Genomic DNA, 21,776 nt, shown 5'->3' with positions numbered 1-21,776 from the left:
AATTTCGAGGAGACATGTGACACGGAAAGCAAATATCAGTCATATCCTGTTCACAGAGTCTCTGCAATGTGGTGTGAAAAAACAAAACACGAAAGGAGCAAAGCGTAGCGAGAAAAGCAACTATAATGACAAAGTATTTTTCTCCTTATCGTCCACTCGTAAAAAATCATGGCTGTCCTTATAGTAACTCGATGGACAACATTCATCCATCTACGCCTCTTTAATATTGTGTTACATTGTTAAAGAAAATCGCAAGAGTACAACTTTCTTTCAATCTGGATACATTTGTCTGATTTATTTTCACGTTTTGTACATTTTTCAATTTTTGCAAATGTGTCCCCCATTATTTTGGGGGGGGGGATTATCTTTACACTTTGCTTTTGCTCTTAAGTCAGCATTACATTTAACATGTTGCCGGCTACGTGTTAGGACAAGGCAGTATACAGCTGACAAAGCGGTGCCGTGATGGTCACATTCAAATGCTCAGATGGAAATATGAACTAAAACACCGTACAATGACTGCACTAAAATGTGGGGAACGTCTTTTTTCGTCCCCCCCCCCCAAAAAAAATCCAACTAGTTGCACCAACAATGGGAGCTGCATGGCCATGTGGCGTAGACACACGGCAGTGTAACACAGCCGTGCAAATGCTCCATTAGGGACACATAGAAGCACATGAGGGATCATTTGACTTACTGAAGCCTTGTCAAGTCGTGATAATTAGGCGTGTTTAACAGACCGATACATTTTTGGCCTCTTCTCCCTAAGGAACCAGACAATAGGCGGCTGAGCGGCCGACATCCCCGAGATATAACTGGTCGTGACCCCCGCAGGACAAACCAGTGCATTGTTAGGACGCATTCACCAATATGGCTATTGATCAAATAGCTTTGAAGGGAATGGATGAATAAGCAAATCAAGCAAGAAAACACGTGAAATAAAGATTGTCAGGTTTTTCTTTTTTCGCATTCTTTTTTCCATGTTACGTTCAATATTTGGATAGCATTTTGCTTTGGGCCGCCCCAGGGGGGAAGAAAAAAAAAAAGAAGACGAAAAAAACTGCGTTGTGTGGACAGAGAACACGTGGAAACATTATATGTCCATAAAAGTCATAGTAAAGTTTGACTATCATGAAAAGGACATTGGATCCAGCGTGTCAAATCAATTAGCAGAGCAAGCCGAGTCAGAAATGTACTGTGGCGGCGGTGGACAAAACGCATTAAAAATCAAGTACAAAATGTCCCTGAAAAGAAACAGTGTGTTGCCCTCACTAAACGCAAGACGAAGCCGCTCGGGCCTTTTCAGGCTCTTCAAAGTGCACGAAGAATTACTAGTCATTTGCCATTTCCCCAAAGTTAGTTCAGATGCCGCATGTGGATCTTGGCGTGGAAAGTGATAAGTGAGAGAATCAATCCCTCATTTATTCTACTGCTCCGCGCGCTTAAATTTAGATCATCATTGTGCTTGTCTTCCTTACACCAAAAGAATTCACTTGGACTAAAATAGGCATTATGTGTATGGGGAAAAGCTCAAATGTTATTATGCTTAACTGTGGATAATATAGCATCAACATTACAAGTAGTACGTGTGACAGAAAACTATTTTTGGTGAGTTTAAAAGAAAAAAAAAAAAAAAGTATATTTCTTAATGTGATTTGAATCAGCATGTGGACTTACCGGAGCGTGACGGTAAAAATCCAAATTTAGCGTTGACAGTCTTTGGTTCAAAGATTTGAATGTGCAGCTCGAGTTACTAACTATCAAAATGAGTTTAGTACTGTTTTGAAAATTGCTCACATTATTGGTGGAAAAAGTATTTTATTTTGGGTTTTTATTTTTGTTTTTGACATCACAAAAACCTGGCATTTGAACAGGGGTGTGTCCAGAAAATATTAAAATGAATTTACATGAATGAATGACGTTGTTGTTGGATTATCGCCAATGGGGTTTGGGCAATGTCAGGAAAGGGAATACATTACATTCAGGAGGAAATCCCATTACTCACCTCGGGGTGTTATCGTTACGACGGACATCCGGAAAGAGGGACTCTTTTTCAGCTGCGTTTGATGTGATCCAATACATATGACCCACAATAGCCGAGGGCCGGAGCTCAAACCGAGCGGCGTTACCATGACAAAAGGAGGTGAAGCCAGGTGAGCTGGTCGGAAAAGAAAGAAAGAAAGAAAGAAAGAAAGAAAGAAAGGAGGAAAGAAAGAGAAGAAGAGCACAATTTGTTAACAGCACGAGCACAGCCTGTAGTCATGCAGGGAACGTTGAATAGCGCAAACAGCCAGGTAATGGGTTACGGTCCCGTGAGGGAAATAGCTGAGGTTAGATTCTTATCTACTTGTTTTTCAGCTGACGCGACATGTGCGTGCGTGTTCACGTGTGTTGCGTGTGTGCCACCCACCTTTTTAGAAGGGAAAAAAAAAAGTTCATAAAATATCAAAATAGTTCAGATTAAGTAGTGTGATTTATTTTTGCTTCTTCAATACACTGCCCACGAATTATGACCATGAGCACAATCTAGTGCTATGCAATAAAAGAATGGTATCAAAAGTTTACAAATAGTAATAAAGGCACAATTTTGATGGACGTTTATTTCATGGAATGAGCTGCCTCAATTTATGCTGTTCTGCAAGACAACTGCAGTGATCAATTGAGCCACACGAGGGCGTACATTCACTCAATGCATAAAACAGTATTCCGTGTTTTACAGCCTTTTATTTAGCCATGGCACACACATATTTGAAGAGAACCCCTCCCCCCCCCCAAATAAAACTCCCAGCATACGACCTAGCATAAATATCACAAAAGGTCTGTATAGAACTAAAATAACGACGATGGCATCTCGATTGACTCACATATGTTCTTAGTGTGAGCTCTGTTCAGCTATTATTCCGTTGTATGACAGCTTGCATTTAAAAAAAAAATAAAAAAATTGTACGTTGGCTCACTTGGACCTCAAGGCACCACTGTATGTCTCCATTTTCTTTGCATTACAGTTTTCTTCGTCATAGCTTCATGACTTTTTTTTCCAAAATGATTCAACTTTTTCATTCCTATGGCATTCAAAGGAACGTGTGGTAGTTTTCTGAGGCTGTCCTTGGAAAATATGGCCTCGAGCCAAAACGTTTGAGAACCCCTGTCTGTGTTGGTGTCATTAACGGAAAGATACTTGATGGCACTGTCCACTGATGTGGTGCTGAACTGCAGAAGCGCAACAAAATGGCCGCAGGCATTTGTTGCATCTACTGTAAACACATGGCAAATTGGGTAAGAGATTTGGAAATGAATTTGACATCATCCATCGGGTGGATCAGAACGGTGTTTAGTTCTGGTGTGAGTTCAGAGTCCACGCTTTGTGCCTGCCTCAAGCTGCTCCAGCGACTGCGGTCATAAACGCTGGCTTCCAAAAGCCCATGTTGTACTTCAAGGTATAATCGGTACAGTAGCTGGAGTGAGCGGGACAGGGTTTGGATCTGACCCACCCACATCCAGTCCCCCGAAACATATCGCAACCACCTCGTTTGTCATTTTCTACGCAAGTATTTGCACTTCTACTCAAGTACAAAGTGTGAGTACAGTTGCCACCTGTGTCTCTCACACAAATCATGTCATCCAATTCTTGCGACCAGCTTGATGTACTCGTACAACAAGAGCTATTGTACCGACGGTTGACCCCCCCGCGGTGGACTGACCCAGCGAGGGGTTAGGAGCCAGTGACCCTGAGGGGACGTGCGCCTTCACAAGATGAGAGAAATCACTTTTGGCCAAAAGAAGTAGTAGTGTTGTAAAGGAGTGAGACAAAGAAGGTGCAGATGACCTCCTAGGGCTTTTCAAATCATCTCACGGCCTCAAGTTTGTTTTCCGAGTCATATAACCTGCGAGAATAGATCAACTCCACTAACGACCTGCACACATGGCAGTAGCGGGTCAGGTTGTCTTAACTGATTAAATGGAAGGGGGAAAAAACAAAGACACTCGCTAAAGCTAAAAGAAACAAAAGAAAAGAAAAAAAACCTGTTGTGCAGCAGGTGAGCCGAGGGCCACATTGTTTGCAGTCAATAAAGCGGAAAAAAAAAAAAAAAAAAAAAGAGGTACATTTGGAGTATTTTGTGGGTATTTTAATGGGGGAAAAGTAGAATTTTAATCAATTGATTTTTTGGGACATTGTAGAGATAAGAAGAACAGTTGGAATGTTTCAGATTGGTCCAAATTTTTTTTAAATTGGAGCGAATGGGAAATATTTGGATGGAAAGTGTGACATTTTGGAAAGAGAACAATAAAAGCCACATTGGCCAGAACAAGTCACAATGATGTCTCCTTTTGGATTAAGAATCAGTGGAATCCAACTAACACAGTGGGCATTTATCTGAGCTTAGTGTTGTTTTAAGAGGCGACACTGGTCTCGGGAGCGCAAAGGAAAAAAATCCACCTCTTTCAGGTTTTCAAAGGCAGCCACCCCTTGCTTGGTTTGGTCAAGCAGTCAGGGAGTAAGAGCACTTAAATGCCACCACCGTGACTAAAGCAGCAGAGAAAAGGAGGGGTGGCAGCCAGCCATCCAGCCAGCCATCCAGCCAGCCATCCAGCCAGCCATCCAGCCAGCCATCCAGCCAGCCATCCAGCCAGCCAGCCAGCCAGCCAGCCAGCCAGCCAGCCAGCCAGCCAGCCAGCCAGCCAGCCAGCCAGCCAGCCAGCCAGCCATCCAGCCAGCCATCCAGCCAGCCATCCAGCCAGCCATCCAGCCAGCCATCCAGCCAGCCAGCCAGCCAGCCAGCCAGCCAGCCATCCAGCCAGCCAGCCATCCAGCCAGCCATCCAGCCAGCCAGCCAGCCAGCCAGCCAGCCAGCGCAGCCAGCCAGCCAGCGCAGCCATCCAGCCAGCCAGCCAGCCAGCCAGCCAGCCAGCCAGCCAGCCAGCCAGCCAGCCAACCACTGAGAGGGAGGGAGCCAGCCACAGGAGGCAACACAGTGTCTGGGGGCGCCAGCTTGGTTTCATAGGGGACCGACCGCGGGGCTTAAAGTTAAAGATTACTTTGAAATGTGCATCCATCGGAGCCATCAAACTCCTCCGCCTTCCCTCCGGCCGTCACTCCCCTCTCTCTCCCTAACCCGAAAGAGAAAAAGCTGTCGCCACAGAGCAGGGGATGAGTCAAGCGCCGATCCTCTTTGATGGCAGAGAAGGATCCTTTTGTTCCCTAATCCCAAGCAAGCACACAAGCTTTTCCCCTCCTCCCCCTCCTCTCTCTTTCTGGAGGTTCAACTGGACGTCAAGGGGGCAAGTTAGGAGGTTACCCGTTTGGCTTTGATTGGAATACAACAAGGTTGCCTTATTGGGTGCCTCTGCTTTTTTTCTCTTTCTAAAAAGCATCAGCCCGGCATGACACAGGTCAGTCAGTCCAGTCAAAGGTGTTTCCTCAAGGAACAACTGTTTAGCCCTTCAGGAAGAAAAGGTCACCCAAAAACAGACACAGGCGGTGTATATAGTTCCTGTCTGCCCGTGTCACTCTTTAGATACATCTTAGTGGCATTAGTAGATTGGACACACATTTCACAAGGGGTGGATGGATGAAAGTGCCCTTCTCGATACGAAAGATCAATGTATTTACCGTCTTTTTCCACGTATAATGCGCAAAATCTAACTAATTTATTGTCCTAAAATCTGGGGTGCGCATTATACATGGGTACAACAATTTTTGAAGAAACTCTCCCTCGAAATAAAACTTGAAATCACTTTTCTTCTTGTTTGTTGTCAATCGTGCATCGCATTCAGCCATCCTGCCCAACACACTTAGTCAGTAAAATTCATAATTGACGACACATGGTTGGATGCGATGGTGCAATCCTCGATGGTGTGTTATTGTCAAATATTGTTTGTTTTTTAATCTCCATCTCAAACCGGATATCATACGGAGGCCGCCATTACAGATGCGCAGAACGGATGCGCAAGACACGTCAGCTATATAAAGAGCGAGAGTTCAGTTCTCTACCTAGATGCGTATTACAGGTCGGTCATATTTGATTTCACAACACTTTGCCTTGTTCCTTTACTGACCGGCAGAATAACATCCGGTTGTTCCCAAAGATGATCTTTTTTCTGAAATAATTTTACGTGTACGGACTTAAGTAGGAGTCAAAATTTGGGTGAGTATTATACATGGGTACGGCCTTTTTTCCGGCATCGACATGCCATCTTTTGGGTGCGTATTATACATGGGGGCGTATTATACATGGAAAATTACGGTATTTATTAACTACAAATGCTAATTGTGTGATTCCCATGTAAAATGACAGGGTTTGGGTGGGGAGATGGGGGATCAAGTAAATACTAAAAACTGATGGGGGCGAAATCAGAGAATATGTGAATTCGCAGGTGGCCTATTATATGTTATACATACATATACATACATATATACATTATACTTACCTATAAGTACACCGACAGGAGCTTGAAATTATAATATCATCGCGCCACTAGATGGCAGACATGGCTTAGTTTTGCTGACACTCAAAACCATGACTAATCAAGACTAATATAGCTTCTTGCAACTAGTTTTGCCCATTGCTGTTCATATAAACAGATTTCGGTTTGATGCATTGTAATAAATACGAAAGGGAAAAAAGTAGGTTGATAAAGTGCGGCCCATTTCTGTCTGCTTTTGTCTCTGACAAATTGACCGATAGTAACCCGACTAACGCTCCCCCGAGCACGCGCCACCTACAGTCCTCCAATCACGAGCCACCAAACGCTACGACGTCATCCCGTCGCTTCCGGGCTGGGAACGCAACCCTGGCTGATGCTGAAATGTACCATTTTACACGGGTGTTATTACATACTTGAAATAGTGACCTGAAGACAAAAGACACAAGGCTTTTGTACGCTCTCGACATAATGTCGGAATTTCGCACTGAAGGATTCAGAACGGTACCTGAATAAATCCGGCCAGAAGCTGTGTGACGCTAGCGGACGAGGTGAGAATGAACCGCTTTGCAAATATTGCCGATGGCTGTGTGACGCTAGCGGATGAGGTGAGAACGAACCGCTTTGCAAATATTGCCGATGGTTCGCAACCGGGATGCTAAAGCGGCACTCGGCATCTACACTGCACGCTGTCCCAAAACAATACCCCCCCCCCGCTATCATTCAGTTGTGTGCACTCAACTTCTTTTTAACAGCTGCCAAGGGTGTGATTGGAAATCTATAAACTGTGCTTCCTCTTTTGCCAGCAAATATCCAAGCTAGTTGCAGGCTTCCATGTTGGCGGCTTTTTGCCCCCTCTTCCCATTACACCTCATGTTTCTTTAGACGCTTTGTTTTGTAGTTTGAAACCAAATTTCCTTACATAGGCTTTATCTAAACACAACTGTTACCAGTCTGTCGTCGTGTGTCCTGATCTCGTCAAGTGTTCTCAATCTATGGCTCTTAAGGCCAAAGTCATCGATACGTGATCGTAATAGCTCCATTTCAAGTCAAGTCTACGGAAGCGGATCAGGGCCAGTGAAGAAGAAGAAAAAAGAAAGGGGAGGGGGGGGGGGCGGTGACAGGATTGGGATTTTTTTCTCCACTTTAAGTCCCTTGAAATGTCTTTAAGGGGAGAAAAAACAAATCAACTTTGAGAAGGGACCCTTCTGAAACAGCAGCCAACACATTAAGCACGAAGCTATATATAGATATATAGATAGAGATAGATATAAACAAACCATCTCAATATCTACAGTGTATAGTCCCAGACATTGTTGAATGGTCATATGAGAAAACGGAGACTGATGTACTTCAGCCTTGTGCTGACTGAGAGAAGATGCTAAGAATAGACCAAGGTGGGCATCAGGCACGGAAGGATTGATTTACCATTGGCTGTATGGAGTTGTCTGCGTTTGGATTTTTGCTACGTTTTTTAAGGTTCACCTTTCCCGTGTTGCAGGTCGGGGCGAGGTTGACTCGCTCGCTGAAATCAAGCCCAGCCACTAAAGATTCAGCCACTTCGGCAAGACGTGGTTTTTTTCAAGATGAAGCTGAAAGAGGACATCAACCCCCTGCTCCTGCAGGTCTTCCGCTCTGTGGTCTGGGTCTACTCTATGATCACCTTCATACCCTGGTACTTCCTGTCCGGATCCAACTTGGAACGGGCCCGCCGCATCAAAGCGCGCTCAATTAGCGGACACCCGGCCGGCCCGTACAGGGCCATCGAGAGCCAGCGGGAGCTGGCGGCGTGGTTTCACCCTGGGGTGGACACGCTCGATAAAGTGTTTGAATATGCAGCCCAAAGGTTTCCCCAGCGGGACTGTTTGGGCACCAGAGAAGTGCTAAGTGAGGAGGATGAGCTGCAACCTAACGGGAAGGTCTTTAAAAAGGTGGGTGAGACCACCTTCATACAGTGAAGCCTTGACTTGTGAGACTTGACGTTGCCGACCTGTGCATCACACCATGGTCAACCACTGTTTCCATTGTAGCACAAGGCTCATGTCAACAAAACAAGAAGACCGGTCATTTCCAACAAAAGGCGCTTTGTGCGCTGGGGACAGTCAGTGCCAGAGCAGCCAGGAACCTGCTTTGAGTAGTGAACTGAGATGGTCATCCTCAAAATCCAGATTCTAATAATGTGATAATGTGCACAGGTCATACTCGGGAACTACAACTGGCTGTCGTACGCCGAGACCTACCGGGCAGCCGAGATGTTCGGAAGCGGTCTGGCGGCACTGGGCCAAAAACCTCAGTGCAACATCGCCATCTTTTGCGAGACCAGAGCCGAATGGATCGTGGCTGCTCAAGCCTGCTTCATGCACAATTTCCCACGTGAGTGACCCGGAATGTCCGAGTAGTCTGTCGATGTGTGAATTTCTTTGTCTCTTCGCCCTATTTGTTAGTCGTCACACTGTACGCCACTCTGGGACCCACGGCCATTGCCCACGGTCTGAACGAGACCGAGGTCACACACATCATCACCAGTAAAGACCTACTGCAGAGTCGTCTCAAGGTACCAGTTGAACTTAAGCCTGGAAAATTGTCAAATTGCTTAAGAACGGATTTTTCCCCGCCAGGCGATATTGTGCGACATTCCGCGGCTGCAGTACGTCATCGTAGTCGACGAGAAAACGTCCGGCTGGCGGGACATCCCCAGAGGCGTGGCGGTCCACAGCATGGACAGTGTTAAAGAGATGGGATCCAGGATGGAAAACTGTGAGCAACCGCGCAACAGCCATTTCTCATTTGAATGAGACAAGGTGGACAAAATGGCATCCGTCAGCTCTTTGGCGTCTGCCGTCTCGTGCGCACAGTGGCCACCGACCGCAGACGGCCGCAGTCGTCGGACATCGCCGTCATCATGTACACGAGCGGCTCTACGGGCATCCCCAAGGGTGTGGTCATCTCCCATGGCAACATCATCGCCGGCATCACTGGAATGGCAGAACGAATCCCCAACCTCAAGTATGACAAATGGAGACTGTGTAATTAGTGGCGTCTAAAAGGCTCGGGAGAATGGCTGACAGTTGCGTGTGGCCGTACAGTACAGTACAGTACAGTACAATACAATACAATACAATACAATACAATACAATACAATACACCACACCACACCACACCACACCACACCACACCACACCACACCACACCACACCACACCACACCACACCACACCACCATACCATACCATAGTGGAGTAAAGTATGGCGAAATAAGATGCTGATGGTTTGGTCTTTCAAACGAGAAGCACCCCTTGCAGAAATACGCGGAAGGTAAGAAAGCTGTCGTTTGTGCGTCGGCAGCGAAACGGACACCTACATCGGCTACCTGCCGTTGGCCCACGTTTTAGAACTCAGCGCCGAGCTGGTGTGCGTCTCTCACGGCTGTCGCATCGGCTATTCCTCCCCGCAGACTCTCGCCGACCAGGTCGGTGTCACAAACGTTTGCTCGCCGCCTGTAAACGTCGTATGACGTGTCAAGACAGTTGAGCCCGTGCGTTCTTTGATTGTTGCAGTCCACCAAAATCAAAAAGGGCAGCAAAGGCGACACCAGCATGTTGAGACCTACACTCATGGCCGCCGTACCGGTGAGTCTCGGAACGTAGCGTTTCGGACGTGCCCAAAGTAGTAACGCGGTACTAACTAAGTTGTGTCTCGCGGGCAGGAAATCATGGACCGCATTTATAAGAATGTGATGACAAAAGTGGAGGGAATGAGCAGATTTCAAAAGACGCTATTTGTGCTGGCGTACAACTACAAGATGGAGCAGATCTCCAAAGGCTACAGCACGCCCCTTTGTGACAGGTAGGTAGGTAGGTACGTAGGTGATCAGACTTTGGTCACGATGAGGAAGGACTTCGGAACCAACCCTGCGGTCAACAACATGTATTATCTTTCAGTTTGGTGTTCAAGCGGGTGCGGGCACTGCTGGGCGGCAACACGCGCGTGCTGCTCTCGGGCGGAGCCCCGCTGTCGGCCGCCACGCAGCGCTTCATGAACATCTGTCTGTGCTGCCCTGTGGGGCAAGGCTACGGCCTCACCGAGACCTGTGGAGCGGGCACCATCAGTGAGGGTAACTATGCAAACACTGTTGGTTCACGTTATCAAATAAAAAAACGCCTCTGGTACCTATGATCTTTTGGGGGGGTTGCAGTTTGGGACTACAGCACCGGACGGGTGGGCGCACCTCTCGTTTGCTCCGAAATGATGCTCAAGGACTGGGAAGAGGGTAAGTTCGGCAAAGCAAGGCAACTTTGGGATCACAGTATGGCGGGTGGTCCGCTTCTAAAAATGCTACCCCCCAGGAGGCTACTACAGCACGGATAAGCCCAACTCACGGGGGGAAATCTTGATTGGTGGGCCCAATGTGACAATGGGCTACTACAAAAACCAAGCCAAGAACCGTGAGGACTTTTTTGTGGACGGGAAAGGCCAGAGATGGTTTTGCACCGGAGACATCGGGGAGTTTGACCATGACGGATGCCTCAAGATCATAGGTGAGAATTTGGAATGGCTTTGGCTCATCTTCGAACAACTTGACATCATTGAACAGAATGAAAGCGATTGCGCGTCATGACTCGTTGCAGCTCCTTCTGCTGTACACAATTTGGCCGTCTGGGGGCAGTGGAATACAATATTGCGGCCGTAAACATTAGAACAGGGGTCTCAAAGTCCAGTCCTCGGGCATTCCGACATGTTTTCCAAGTTTCCCTCGTTCAACACACCTGATTCAATGATCAGGCTACTGCAGGACGTGAGGATGAACTGATCCTTTGAATCAGGTGTGTTGAACGAGGGAAACTTGGGAAACATGGAGGAATACGGCCCCCGTGGACTGGAGTTCCAGACCCCTGCATTAGAAGAACCGCTTCAACCGCTACCACGCCCATGCTATTCTTTCGCCCGGTGATGGGGCGTTCTATTGGTTGTTAGCATGAAGCTAAGTGGGCTTTTTCCTAGGGAAAAAGCTAACCCTAACCCGACGATTCCAATGAGGGATATATCTGCGATTTAAGCACACAATGAAGAATATAGAAGAAAGAGCTTTTAGGATAGTGATGTGTTCTCTCTCCACAGACCGCAAAAAAGACTTGGTGAAACTACAAGCTGGCGAGTACGTCTCTCTGGGAAAAGTGGAGGCTGTTCTGAAGAACTGTCCGCTAATAGACAACATTTGTGCCTATGCCAACAGGTAAAAGTTGTTTGACAAAAGAGGTGGATTTATCCGGGTTTTTTTTTTTGTAATCTTCTCTGTCGGTTTGCAGTGACCAGTCATACGTTATCAGTTTTGTGGTGCCCAACCATAAACTGCTGATGGCACTAGCGGAGCGGTTGCAGGTGTGGGGCACGTGGGAGGAGATCTGCAACAATCCACAGATGGAGAAGGAAGTGCTCCGCATCCTCACTGAGGCCGCTGTCTCGTGTAGGTGCTTTTCCTATCCTCTTTCATGACCAGCAATAAGAGCTATATCAAAACTTGAATGAATAATTGGTCTGAAGGCAAAAATAGCCAAGCATCATGTTCACCGATTCCTTTTTGCTGTCCCTCGCACAGCAAAACTGGAGCGCTTTGAGATCCCCAAAAAGGTGCGGCTGAGCGCCGAAGCCTGGACACCAGAGACGGGCCTGGTCACAGACGCCTTCAAACTCAAACGCAAAGAGCTCAAAACGCACTACCGAGAAGACATTGAGAGGATGTACGGAGGGAAATAAGGCAACTGATATTCCTCTAGTTGTGGTGCGCCTTATTAGAGCGTTATATTTGTCTAGCCAGGACAAACTCGCGGCATGGACAGTTAGCTCGCCATCACCCAGAAAAGTTTCCAATGAGGCGTCACATTGGAATGGATGTCTTTAAAAGAATGGAGTGTAGTTACTTTGCCTTTCCTTCCACTAGCTAGAAAAAATAAGGACATGCATATACTTCCTCCTCAGGCATAGTTTTGTTTTGTTTTGTTTACCCGTGAATAATACAAATGGTTGTGCAATATTTATTCTCCACATTTTGTCTCAATTATATAGGAAGATTTTGAAGGGAGAGAAAAGACTCAATCCCCTCCTTTGTTTTGGTTTTAAAGGCAGTCCAGTAGAACAACATACTACATAAGAAGACGTAGGAGTAAAGTGGAGGATGGTAGAGAGACACTGAAAAGCAGATGTCGCTGTGTTAATGTGAAGACTTGAGGAGATGGGCGTGATAATCAATGAATTAGTTCATTGGTCAAGAATTCTTTCCATTCCATATTTGAAAAGATGTACATTATTAATGATTGTACCTTTGTAGTGATCTATCTTCTGTCTGTCTTTCTTTCTCTCTCTCTCTTTCTTTCCCACAAACCCAAATGTATTGGCTTGATGGAATGAACTTGAGTCATTTGAGCACCCAGGAATGCAAATTGTGCTTGTATATTTTTGCTTGTTCATTCTTGTTGCCTTCTGACACGTGAGCTTGTCTTCAGGGCTCCTACGAATGTTACAAGTCCAGTAGGTTCTTCGCGTCCCAATTAGTCATCTAACAGTTGAATATCATTTGGGTTATAGGGAGAGAGAGAGAGAGAGAGAGAGGAAAGAGGGAGGTTCTCTATTATCATTTCAAACCTAGTTCCCCCCGAGTATACAATACATTTAGAAAACAAAGACTGGTCAAACGTAATATAATCTTGCAAAAGCAAACTTTTTTTTTTTCAAGCTCATTTGACATGACCTTTCATAAGTTATTTCATTTAGGATAAAGAATCTCCAAATATGCAGGTGTGCTCTGTACAGTACTTCCTTTCGACCGCTTCGTTTTCTGTGCCATCTGCAATGTCACTGCTATAGCCCAAAAAAACATGATAGGCCGATTTTCAGGGAGTAATGGCATATATATATATATATATAGTATATATTCCAAAACAAGTCTCATTTATGAATTGTGTATAAAAGGGATGTTTAATAGTACTCGTCCTTAATGTCGGGTGGGGGGTTTCAAGCAAGTGTCTCCTTAGCTCTGTGATTTGGCCTTGAAAATGATGTAACAAAATAAAAAGGTTTGTGTCAAAGTTGTGTGCTCTTTGTTCCCGAGGCGGGCATGCACCAAGTACGATCAGCCGCTTGGATTGCGATCATCTTGAAACTGGTGTTCCTATGGCAACAAAGGCCGCAGTGTGTGTGCGTGCGTGCGTGCGTGCGTGCGTGCGTGCGTGCGCGCGCGAGTGAGCGATGGTTACAGAACACATCCTTCAATCACAGCTTCATAGAATCTATTAAATAGATGATCTTTCATTGAAGCCTAGTCTCAATGTATGTGATGGAAATGGGTATCTATCGTGAGTTACGATGGACGTTGTAAAAGTAATGGCTCATTCTCATATTACTATACGAATATTGACGATCAAACGATTTTTATATACCACTTTGGCTTTTACGTGTCTCCCTTGCCGAATAGTCGTGCTCAATTGTAACACAATATACAGGTGCATGTCAGAAAGGAAATCCCCCGCTCTTGGTCCACCTTTAGTTTTCTTTCAAAGTGACCTTTGGTTGTGCCCTGCGGCCAGGCACAATGTTGAGGTGCAAAACGGCGTGAGGGAGGTCTGTTAAAACGCTCACGCCGACATACGAAGGGGGAGCAGTAAGGATGAAGAGACAGCTAGAGAGAACTGTAATACCCATATGTCTGGGCGATGACTCACCGATGATGCTGGCTATTTATAGCATTGATGGAGGGAGGGCGGTGGAGGACAGCAGCGGCATCACACGGCCAATGGGGAGCGGCGGGCGAAGCCAGCGCTGAAAGGGAGGAAGCAGAGGAATGGTTGGAAGGAGGTCATGGAGCAGGTGAATCGAAGGCTGTGGGCGTGAATGAAATACTTTTCATCTCAACTAGGATCACTGGATACAGCCCTGGGGCGTTTCATAATTGAATTGTGATGGGTTCATTCCCAACGACCCGCTTCGATGATCATTTATTTGTACGCATTCTCTCCAAACCAAACCATGGCTTCGATGCCACACACATCAGCCAAAAAATTGGCAGTGTCGACTTTATATAGCCACTCTACATAATATTGATCAAGATAACTTCTATAGCACAATAATCCCATCTTTTTAAGGCAGACGATGTCCTATTGCGCAAGAGGTCATAATGTGGACGTACAGACAAAACTCGATTTGAATGTTGTAGTATGTCACTTCAAATGCAAATCTACACAAAGGTGCATTCACTCGCTGTTATAAATAGAATGTATTTCAGCGTAGGCTTTAATGATGCTCCCTTGACGGGACATTGTTTCTTCATCCCAAATGCATCGGGCGCCTGCCTGCGCTGCTCCAATGACGTCAGTGGGTGTGCGTCAAACGCACGCACGCACGTACGCAGGCAGGCGACAGGCAACCGCCCCGCCCCGCCCCGCCCCGCCCCGCCCCTCCCCCTTCACAGACACTAACATCAGCTGTTTGCATTATTAGCACCGTGGAGTGCTGCGGCCGCCAACGCGCAGCCATGACAAGAAAGAAAAAGAGTGGAGTGAAGGAGCAGCATGGAAGACATTCAAAGTGACAAGAAGCAATCAAGAAGCAATTTGTGCAGTCAGATCTTGACCAGACCAGACTCCCATTCGTATCCATGTCAATTGATATACCGTAATCGAATCAAATGTAGAAGAGACCGAAGGAAGAGTTTCACAAAAGGAAATTAAATGCTAAATAATCATAATACGATCATATAGCTGAGGCTATCACAACTCACCTTTTCTAGCTCAAAGGTGGCCAACTTCATTTTGCATTCATTAGCGAGCCGACTTCTTTTACGGAAAAGATGGCCATTAGCGGTGAACGGCACAGAGAGCCGGTGAGGCCATGTCATTAATGCAGAAATATGCCCACTCACTCCCGCTGGTTTGGTGACACGTGGCCTTTTCAAACAGGATATGCCCGCAGAGCCACACTTTAGCACCTCGCTCCCACTCGTCTGGCCAAATCTAAGGCCTAATTTGCTCCAAATCCACACTCAATTAAAGCTCCATTCTGACACCTGACAGCCTCGGCGACACAATGTCTCCGGCGGGCGCCGCAATCATTGGTGCGGGCGGCTCTATCGGGAGAGAAGGTGCCTGCTGCTGGAGGAGAGGATGGTAAACGCAAGCGTGTAAAGAAACAAAAGGTGGAGGCAATTGAAAGGCGGCGAAGCGCCGTCGCCATGGAAACGTGGAATGAAAAGAAGATGTGCCATGACAACCACGAGGGGAGACTCTCCCCTCTTCTCCTTGGCTGCGTGCGTGCGTGCGTGCGTGCGTGCGTGCGTGCGTGCGTGCGTGCGTGCGGGGTGATGAAGACGATGATGGAAACAAACAAATGGCTAGAGCCCATCCTCTGCTGGCAGTGACTCATATTGGAATGAGTCATTCTTCCAAAATAAAAGCCAACTTTGTCATCTGTTCAATGTTTGAGAGCTTCAAACGCAAACATGAAGAGGAAAAAGGACATTTACAAGGGAGCCTGTGGCAAAACCGTGATTAGATTCACCCAGATTTTTTGGTGCCGCCTCAAAATTTGGTGCACGCTTTGACGGCATCTTCGCCCTTACACTCTTCAGAGGTGAGGGTGTGATTTTCGCCCTGCCTCACATTTGGTGGGTTTTTTTTTGTTTGTTTTTTTGGGACCACCCAAGGAAAGTTGGTTGAAGCCTGTCATCCACTGCCCAAACAAAACCGGAACGACAAGCCAGCAGTCAGTCATTCTGAAATGTGTCAACCGGATGCCCAGAATGGCACTTTGAACTAAAACAGACTAAGTTGCTCAAAGGCACAGAGATCGACATAAATGAACGTTTGACAAAGACAAACGCGGCCATTGCAAAGAAAGCACGTCACCTGAGAAGAATGAATGAAGAAAATACAGAGTACATGGACCAGAAATTGCAAGATATACATCAAGCTTAATGGATGGTGAGGAGTATTGAGGAAATGGAAAAGCTTCTTCAACAGAAAATCAACTGGATTGGACTTGGAACTGTTATTTGTTTTATTTCTTCTCTTTGTATGTTTTAAATATGTTCGAAATAAAGACATCAACCAATCAATCAATGTCAGTGGCCTGAATGGGCTCAAGCAATAAGTCATCATTTTTAACTAAAAGACAAAGTTAGATTTTTCCAAAGTGTTACATAAATAAAGTTTGATTGATTGGTACATTTAAGTCACAAACAATGAATGGGGGGGGGGGGGGGGGGGGGGCTCAGTATTGCAAGTAAATGAATCTTTCTCATATTGACCGGCGTCACACGACATCCGCATCATTGGCTATCTGAGCATTTAAATGACTGCTTCTATTTTTGCAGGACTGCGTACGCTTAATCCAGGCAGCAATCTGCTAATGGCCGTCGAGAACGCAAGCAGACAATGATTTGTTTGCTGCCTGCCGAGAGAGGCGTGTGACGACCACGTCATGGCTATGGGACAGCACAGGGAAAGTTTGGCACTTTTTTGCACTTCATCCTAGAAAGTACAAGTGGCTGATGACAAGTAAGGCGCCATGGGTTTTTTCCCAGATGAAAGGAGCAGATCAAGAGAGGGCTTTGGCTTTTCTGCCGGGCGCTAATGGACTCCACGGAGATGCAAATGCAATGGAAAAGCAGCTGCGTTGCAATTATATATATATATATATATATATATATATATATATATATATATATATATATATATATAAAATGACAAAGACAGCCTATAAAAGAGCTGTGATGAATGAATCAAATAATCAAATAAAGGAGTTTTCATTTTCACTTTGGGGTGGAGTCACTTGCAGTTAGTTGTGTCCCTGTTGCTGTCTTGGCTTATTTTGGAAGGGACGGACGGGCCGGACGGTAAAAGGCAGTTCCTCAAGCTGTGCATAGGGAACTATCACGTTGCACCACTAAAGTGATTTTTACACAAACGTGAGGAGGTATATGCTCAGATTTTTGGAGCTCTTCTTTTTTGAATGCAGGAGGAAATCGGGCTCCTGCAAACTATTGAGGACAATCAGTGTTGCTGCACAGGAGACACAAGGGTACGTTTGATTCGATCACCGTCACATATGTAGGGAAACAAGTGCTCTTTAGGAGCCTGTTGGAGGGCTCACCATAAATCTTGTCGCTCCCCACATGCGGCGTGGCCGGCGGCACGCTGCGTCGCCATCTTGTCAACGTTGGGAGTGTCGCAACTTCGGCCCCGAGTCAACCGGAGGCTCTTTCTCAACGTTTGGTTGGCTGCTCTCAAGCAGGAGGAGGAGGAGGAAGAAGAAGAAGGAAGAGGTGGAGGTGGAGGAGGAGGGAGGGGCTGCTTAACTGCGACAGCGCCTGTGAGTCATTGCTGGAAGCTTTAACTCCTCCCTTGCCCCGCCATACAGAAGAATATGTAACTTTGCATAAAGATGATAAAAGTACGATGAAGGTATTAGGGTGATACTAATATCGAAGAACACTGATCCATCCGTCCGACCGCCCATCCATCCCTCCCTCCATCTTTGTATAGATCCGTATCCATCTCTCTACAAGGTCGTTGTATACATGTGGTATTGTTCTTCTATCTGTTTTGTGCTGCTTTGCCTTGACACGAATCTGAGGGATCAATAACGGATTGTTTTGTTATACATGAAGACAAAAAACCATGACTCTCCTGCACTCCTTGTGCCGTATTTTGAAGTTACCCGTATGCGTTTGACTATATCTCCTTTGTTCGCCCAGTCGATCAATGCCATAAAAACGTGAATCATTTCTCTCTTCTTTTTTTTTCCAAAGAGGGTGGGGAGGGAGCACAGCTCAGCTCTTGCGTGCGTTGTGCGATGACGCGGTGGTCAGGTGTCTGCTCATATATGCGGAGGAGCTGTCCGAGTGCTGCACACACAACGCAACGCAGCACAGCACAGCACAGCACAGCCCAGCCCAGCACAGCCCAGCACAACAAAGCTGCAAGAGGACATGCCCAACACCTCCGCTGTTGTCTGAGCGTTCTTTTCAAAGGTAAGACGCGCATTTCACCGACCAATTCCACCTCATAAGCTATCTCAATCGCCTTACATTCAAGTAACCAGACATCCTCTTATGTGTATTATTGCAATAAAAATCTCGAAATGGAATTGCATGGCTTTTTTTTGGTTGCGCCGTCGTTCAATTAGCTCTCGACTTTGCCTCCCCTCCCACCACCACAAAACGAGGCATGAGTCATACACAATCAATGGATGGATGGATGGATTGAAACAAACACTTCCAGTGCAAATGGCACGGAAAATGGAAGAAGATGAGGACAACCGCGATCACATTCAATTAGATCATCTTACAAGTTGTTTTTACAATATGTTGGTAAGCCATCTACCAATCCATATGATTCCATCTATCTATCTATCCATCTATCCATCCATCCATCCATCCATCCATCCATCCATCTATCTATCCATGCTGGGGAAAACCACATTTTAGTATTTAATTCTGCTTTCGGATCTGATGAGTTTCGCAAGATTAATTTGTTAAGACTTGCCCCCCCCGCCCCCTCCCCAATAAATAGCAACTTGCACAGCAACACAAGCAAAATATGAACTGCGCAGTGTGTCGAATAGATAGCTTGATAAGAGGCTTAGCACAACAACAACAAAAACGACAGATCTACAAGAACAGTAACACCTCTATCTCATCTGGATGTGAACAATATATGCATGGATTGTTTTTCTGTTGACAGGTGAGCAATTGCCTCAAATATGCTGCATTTCCACCACAAGTTGCCCGCGGGGGCAGCCCTGGTCCTGCTCGCCGTCCTCCTCCACGGATGCGGCGTGCAGGCCGCCTCTCTCCCCCGCCACTACCAAGGGCAGCCGGCCGGCTCCGATCTGCTCAAAGCTTTGCAGTACATCGAGAACCTGAAGCAGCGTAACGGGGGTCGCCCCGGACCCGCGCCGTCAGACTACGACCAAGTGGAAAAGTTCAAGGTGTTGCTTCAACTCGCCTCCCAGCAACAGCAGCGACAGGGTGACGAGGAGGAGGAGGGCGGCGACGACGACGACGACGACGAGGCGGCTCCCGCCGAACGCCAGGACGTCAGCGCCGAACATCTGATGAGATCCTTACTCGAGTCCCTCCGGGATAAGGCGAAGCTCAGCCCTGCGTCGACTCCCCGGGACGACCGCCGCCTACACAGACACCGCACCAAAGGTACTGAAACGGCGCAGAGCCCGCCGGCCGATTACGCCAACCACCCCAGACCCCACAAGAAGTACCCGTTGATGTTTGAGGATGAGGAGAACACGGACGCCTCGAAGCGGGCTACCGAGGATCTGGACCAGAAGTACACGCCTCAGAGCCTCGCCAACCTTCGCTCCATCTTTGAGGAGCTGGAAAGGATGCCCCTCTCCGTAGGACAGAAGAGAGACATCTTTGAGGACGATGAGGCCGATGAGGACGGAGCCCCCCCCGGAGAGGAGTGGGTCCCCGTGGAGGAACGAGAGGAGAGCGAGGAGATGGTGAACGGGAGCCACGAGGAAGCAGACGGGGCCCTCGGGGATCAGGAAGACAACGGGGAGGAAGTGCAGCGCCGCTCAGATCAGGACCACCAGGAGGACGCCGACGATGACACCAAGCTGGTTGATTACTACTTACTTAAAGTTCTGGAGATGAGCGACCAGACACAGAAGAGGGACCAGACCGGGGAGCGACGAAAGAGACTCATCCGTCCCTCTGTCGTGGATCCCCGTACGGTCAAGGAGCTTCTGGAGCTGTCGTTGAAGCTCCACGTCCCCCCGCAGGACCTCATCGACACGCTGCTCACGGAGGAGCTCCGCAACCTCCGCCGTAACCCGCCGCCGCCGCCGTCGTCTCGATACACCACCGGACAAACCCCCAAGATTCGCTACTTCAACCGAAGACTGCCCCTGAAGAGCAAGACCGCCACCCCCGAAGACATGGACCGAGAGGACTTTTTGGACATCGTGGGCGTGGAAACCATCAGTAACGAGTACCCGGTGATGCCCGGACCCGTCGAGACGACGGCGGATAGGATCCCGGCGGGGACCCACCCTGATCCTAATGCGGTCAAAATGCCGCCCCCGCCGGCCGGACGGAGGGAGAATCTATTCTTGTCCGAGCTCAACAAAATGCCCTTTCGCCGTCGGGCCGATGACGACGACCGCGTGGAGGACGAGGTGACCACCTATCTGGCGGCCAAAGTCCTGACCGAGTACCCACCCGACGGCATGGCCAAGCGAGACACCCGGGCTCAGACCCAAGGCCGTTTCCCCTACGAGCTGTACGAGAGGGCCGTGAAGGACTACCTCAGCCAGGCGGCGGACTCTGCCAGCAGACCGATGGCCAAGCGGGAGGCCCGAGAGGAGAAGCCCGCTGAGGTGCAGAGCAAGGAGGCGGCGGAGGAGGAGGAGGAGGAGGGGATGAAGGCCAAGAACTCCGCCCTGGCCCCGGGCATGGCGTCGGGAGGAGAGGGAGGAGGAGGAGGAGGAGGAGGAGGAGGAGAAGAGCACCGTGACAAAGCTGCGGCTGGAATGTAAACGCTATGATTCAAGTATTTCAATTTTCTCTGTATGGTGGATGTGATCTAGTTTACAAATTTTCTTGTCCAAATCATAGCTGGTATCACCCTAATTAAAAAAAAAAACCAAAAAAAAAAAACAAGTATAGACACACACACACACACATATATATATATATATATATACACATATATAAAGTCCCTATTTGCTGCAAGGTCGTTATAGAAATATAATGACATCATAGGAGACTCAAATCACAGGGTTTGTAACTTCTATTCCTCCTAAATTCTCTATAAATATCAAATAAGAGTTTCTAATTACGTTTTGTGACACTGTTAAAGTTTGACACTGCTTTTGCAGAACACGTCTACTTGACAGACATTCGATTTCAAAACGTGTTGAAGTAGATGTGAAGATCGCAGTACTTTGCTAACATTTGGGTTGCCGACTGGAACGAGCGTGTATCCCGGCCGGGTTTGTGAAGTTGTCGTCATTGTGATTACGGATGGGGATCTACCAGTCGAAATATCAGCCTGCCTTCCAATCGCTTTCATACCGCAAAGCTCTGCGTTGTCGGCCTACCGGTGGTTGTGCTCTGTATGCTCATTTTTAAACCATTTTGTACATGCTCGATAATGTGTGATGAAGCACAGATGAATAAAGCATCAGCGGTATTATTTTTCTTTTTGCCGAGTTGCGTTGCTCATTTTCAAAAAAAGAGGGAAGAACGGTATCAAAAGACACATTTCATTAGAAGGTCCAAATGGTTATCAAGATGTCCTTTCCACACTAGCAAAGGTTCTCCCAAAAAAAAAAAAAAAAAAA

At 47.1% G+C, this 21,776-nt stretch overlaps 3 protein-coding genes across 4 annotated transcripts in view; 2 read left to right on the top strand and 1 right to left on the bottom strand.

Moving 5' to 3' along the window:
• pax3a (paired box 3a) overlaps nt 1–17,694 on the bottom strand; it is a 39,472-nt gene extending 21,778 nt beyond the window's left edge. The window contains exons 1-3 of one of the 2 annotated variants that reach the window (XM_061295958.1): nt 17,562–17,694; nt 14,138–14,234; nt 2,006–2,158 (exon numbers count right to left, since the gene is read on the bottom strand). In XM_061295958.1, the coding sequence (XP_061151942.1) occupies nt 2,006–2,132 (127 nt within the window). In that variant the 5' untranslated portion in view covers nt 2,133–2,158; nt 14,138–14,234; nt 17,562–17,694. Of the gene's footprint in view, nt 1–2,005; nt 2,489–14,137; nt 14,235–17,561 lie in introns of those variants that run through there. The other variant, XM_061295959.1, reaches the window with a different exon arrangement.
• acsl3b (acyl-CoA synthetase long chain family member 3b) lies at nt 6,746–13,504 on the top strand. Its single transcript, XM_061295553.1, has 15 exons — nt 6,746–6,974; nt 7,925–8,354; nt 8,619–8,796; nt 8,868–8,977; nt 9,042–9,180; nt 9,279–9,429; nt 9,768–9,891; nt 9,980–10,051; nt 10,129–10,268; nt 10,364–10,536; nt 10,618–10,692; nt 10,769–10,960; nt 11,541–11,655; nt 11,729–11,886; nt 12,019–13,504. The coding sequence occupies exons 2-15, from the start codon at nt 8,010–8,012 to the stop codon at nt 12,174–12,176; spliced, it is 2,130 nt and encodes a 709-aa protein (XP_061151537.1). The 5' UTR covers nt 6,746–6,974; nt 7,925–8,009; the 3' UTR covers nt 12,177–13,504.
• A 605-nt stretch (nt 17,695–18,299) lies between the features above and the next one.
• LOC133166004 (secretogranin-2b-like) lies at nt 18,300–21,750 on the top strand. Its single transcript, XM_061295956.1, has 2 exons — nt 18,300–18,441; nt 19,154–21,750. The coding sequence occupies exon 2, from the start codon at nt 19,173–19,175 to the stop codon at nt 20,967–20,969; it is 1,797 nt and encodes a 598-aa protein (XP_061151940.1). The 5' UTR covers nt 18,300–18,441; nt 19,154–19,172; the 3' UTR covers nt 20,970–21,750.
• Nucleotides 21,751–21,776: the final 26 nt, after the last annotated feature.

Source organism: Syngnathus typhle, linkage group LG13, assembly GCF_033458585.1.
Source record: "Syngnathus typhle isolate RoL2023-S1 ecotype Sweden linkage group LG13, RoL_Styp_1.0, whole genome shotgun sequence".
NCBI classification, from domain to species: Eukaryota; Metazoa; Chordata; class Actinopteri; order Syngnathiformes; family Syngnathidae; genus Syngnathus; species Syngnathus typhle.
Note: the sequence above shows the minus strand (reverse complement) of the source record. Positions and strands in the feature narration are given on the sequence as shown.

What these genes read in the sequence shown, in the direction of transcription:
- acsl3b (XM_061295553.1), top strand. Translation starts at nt 8,010, where the DNA reads ATGAAGCTGAAAGAGGACATCAACCCCCTGCTCCTGCAGGTCTTCCGC. An exon ending in CACTCATGGCCGCCGTACCG is followed by an intron (nt 10,052 to 10,128) that starts GTGAGTCTCGGA and finishes TCTCGCGGGCAG; the next exon opens with GAAATCATGGACCGCATTTA. An exon ending in AGCACGCCCCTTTGTGACAG is followed by an intron (nt 10,269 to 10,363) that starts GTAGGTAGGTAG and finishes ATTATCTTTCAG; the next exon opens with TTTGGTGTTCAAGCGGGTGC.
- LOC133166004 (XM_061295956.1), top strand. Translation starts at nt 19,173, where the DNA reads ATGCTGCATTTCCACCACAAGTTGCCCGCGGGGGCAGCCCTGGTCCTG.